This window comes from Sinocyclocheilus anshuiensis, unplaced genomic scaffold (genome assembly GCF_001515605.1).
Source record: "Sinocyclocheilus anshuiensis isolate Anshui unplaced genomic scaffold, SAMN03320099.WGS_v1.1 scaffold123, whole genome shotgun sequence".
In the NCBI taxonomy this organism is placed as follows: Eukaryota; Metazoa; Chordata; class Actinopteri; order Cypriniformes; family Cyprinidae; genus Sinocyclocheilus; species Sinocyclocheilus anshuiensis.
The window spans coordinates 294455-296990 of NW_015552536.1; the positions used below are offsets into that span (position 1 = coordinate 294455).

General features: G+C 39.7%; 1 protein-coding gene across 1 annotated transcript in view; it reads right to left on the minus strand.

The window, feature by feature from the left end:
• The window catches only part of LOC107663788 (protein phosphatase 1D-like), an 18768-nt gene extending 16415 nt beyond the window's left edge, over window positions 1–2353 (minus strand). The window contains exon 1 of the mRNA XM_016454118.1: window positions 1718–2353. Coding sequence (XP_016309604.1) covers window positions 1718–2195 — 478 coding nt within the window. The 5' untranslated portion in view covers window positions 2196–2353. The remainder of the gene's footprint in view (window positions 1–1717) is intronic.
• Window positions 2354–2536: the final 183 nt, after the last annotated feature.

Sequence of the window (2536 nt, forward strand, 5' to 3'; positions counted from 1 at the left end):
ATGCATAATAGTAACCCTAGAATGTGATCAAACAGTTTAAAATACCTGGGCTAAGATATATAATCATTTTTATGACTGCAGAAACATGTAAATTCAGTATACACATTATCCCACCGGTTACAATTGTGACACCTAAAAAAAAAAAAATAATAAATATTGATTATTTCAAAGGGTTGAAATAATGGGAAAAATTTTCATGTCTGGGAAAAATATGGGATTAAACGGGTTAAAATGCGTTTTAAACAAAGTTAAGTGGTTTTCATTACCCATTTTACTCTTAGTAATTTAATAATTTAATACATTTCATAATTTAAAAGTTTAGTGCAGAAGTATCGAATCGGTATCGATATCGACGATACTGCCTTGAAAAATATCGGTATCGTATCGAAAACAAAATAAGGGGTATCGCCCATCCCTATTCGACATATAAATCTTCAGATCGGGTTTTTTAACTTATTAGAGGTACAGAACGTCACGCAGCAACTTTTCGGCATTGCACCAAGCATAAATCAATCGAAATCATCACAAAAAGTAAAGATCAAGCGCCTAACAAGGTCTTCGCGCGTTAATTCGAATGGTTTGTTTCCGCCCCCAAGGCATAAAAGGTTATGACGTTTTTGTGGGTGTTCCCAGCAATGCCGAACAAGTCTATACATTTTTCGTTTGAATATGACCCCTTTAATGAAAACAACAGCTTTGCAGACCCTGCCACGTTTTCTGTGTGTTTACACGGTTTTGACCAGCAGATGTCACTAGCAACTTAGTCTGTTGCTTTGCGCATGCGTACATTAAATAATAACTAGCACAACGTTTCTCATTATTATGTAATACTAAGTCATTATTTTGAGAAAGTCTCTCATTAAAATGAGACACTTAGTCGTTATTTTGATAAAGTTCGTCATTCTTATGATACTAAGCCATTATTATGAGAAAGTTTCTCATGAGATGTTATCATGAGGAAGAATCTCACTGTGAAAAACGCTTTCATTATTATGAGATGTCAAGTGATTATGAGAAAGTTTCTCATTATCAGATGTTAAGCCATAATAATGAGATTTCTTTTTCTAAATATAATAACATTAAATTAATCATGAGATACTTATGAGAACGTTAATCATTATTCTGATATACAAAGTGCATAATTATGGTACAGTTTCTCGATATGGGGTACTACTAAGTCACAACTATGAGAAAGTTTGTCGTTATTATGACTTACAGAATTTTTATTTGAGTATTTTTACTCAACTGTGGTGGAAACGGGTTTCGATGATATAATGCATTTGCTTATTACCTTTAAACGTGTGTAAAGGTTTGCAACAGTTTTATATAGACGTGCTCTCTGTCCATCTAATAAGTAAATACACACACAGAGTGCAAAGATTCCGCGCATGCGCACTGCGACCCTTCCATTCGATTTTTTTCGTCTTTTCTGCAGTAAGTAGATAGCGTGGCGCCCAATTTCAAAAAGTCTATTAGCCCGACACCTAATTTACACAATCGCAGCCCCATCGTTATCCATCTTACCATAAGAATAATTCTAACACGCATGCGATTTCAGTCGATATAAATTGCCTTGAGGTCTTAGGTCACTACCGATCATCAAAACCATATACACGCAGCTAACTTACTCACAACGTAGTTAGACATTTAAAAAAGGGCACTAATGTCAGGAAACCTCACACCATTCACTATGGAAAATAGGCTTGAATTGGCTTACGAAGCTTTTTCCACATTGCATGATGGCATGCGATGAAACCCTTGCGAATTGCGGCACAAACTTTCCGGTAATCCTTCAACCAAAAGCCCCGCTGCTTCTTGAGACAATCCCACAGATGATCTCGAGCGAACAGCGCAGCCTCTCGACCTCCGTGGCCGTCAAACACGGCGAAGAACGCAACCGATCTCCTGCTGTCCGCTGCCGCCGGCTGAGTCCCGGGCTCCTCGGTACCGTCACTCTCGTCGGCGGACAGCGTGTTTCTCCACGTTACCATGACGGGTAATGGCTTGTTTGTGCAGTCCGGCGGGTCGCTTTCAGAGACTGGCTCTTGGTCCGGCTTTGGATCGGTGTGCCCGGCCGCACGCAGCTCATCGTCGCTGGGTTCCAGCTCCACGATCACCTCCGTTAAATCCTCCATGTATTTCCTGCCTCCTTGTTCGGAGAAGACGCTCACTCGCAGCGATAGGTTGGGATTCATGGCCAGTCGGACAGCCCTTGCTGATAGATCAACCTAAAGACCGCAAAAGCGTAGTTAAAAGAGTTTAGTTAACGTCAAACACATTTAGCAATCTGAGCTCGTCTTTTGTTTATTTTCTAAGCTGCCAGTCCTTCCTTCCTTCGTAGACATATAGTAATGCAGGCTGGACGGTCATTAGCGCCATCTGTTGGACAGGAGGATTATGTACGATGCAGTGCTGGTTTAAAGGGGTCATATGATGTTGCTAAAAAGAACATTATTTTGTGTATTTGGTGTAATGAAATGTGTTTGTGGTTTAAGGTTCAAAAAACACATTATTTTCCACATACTGTACATTATTG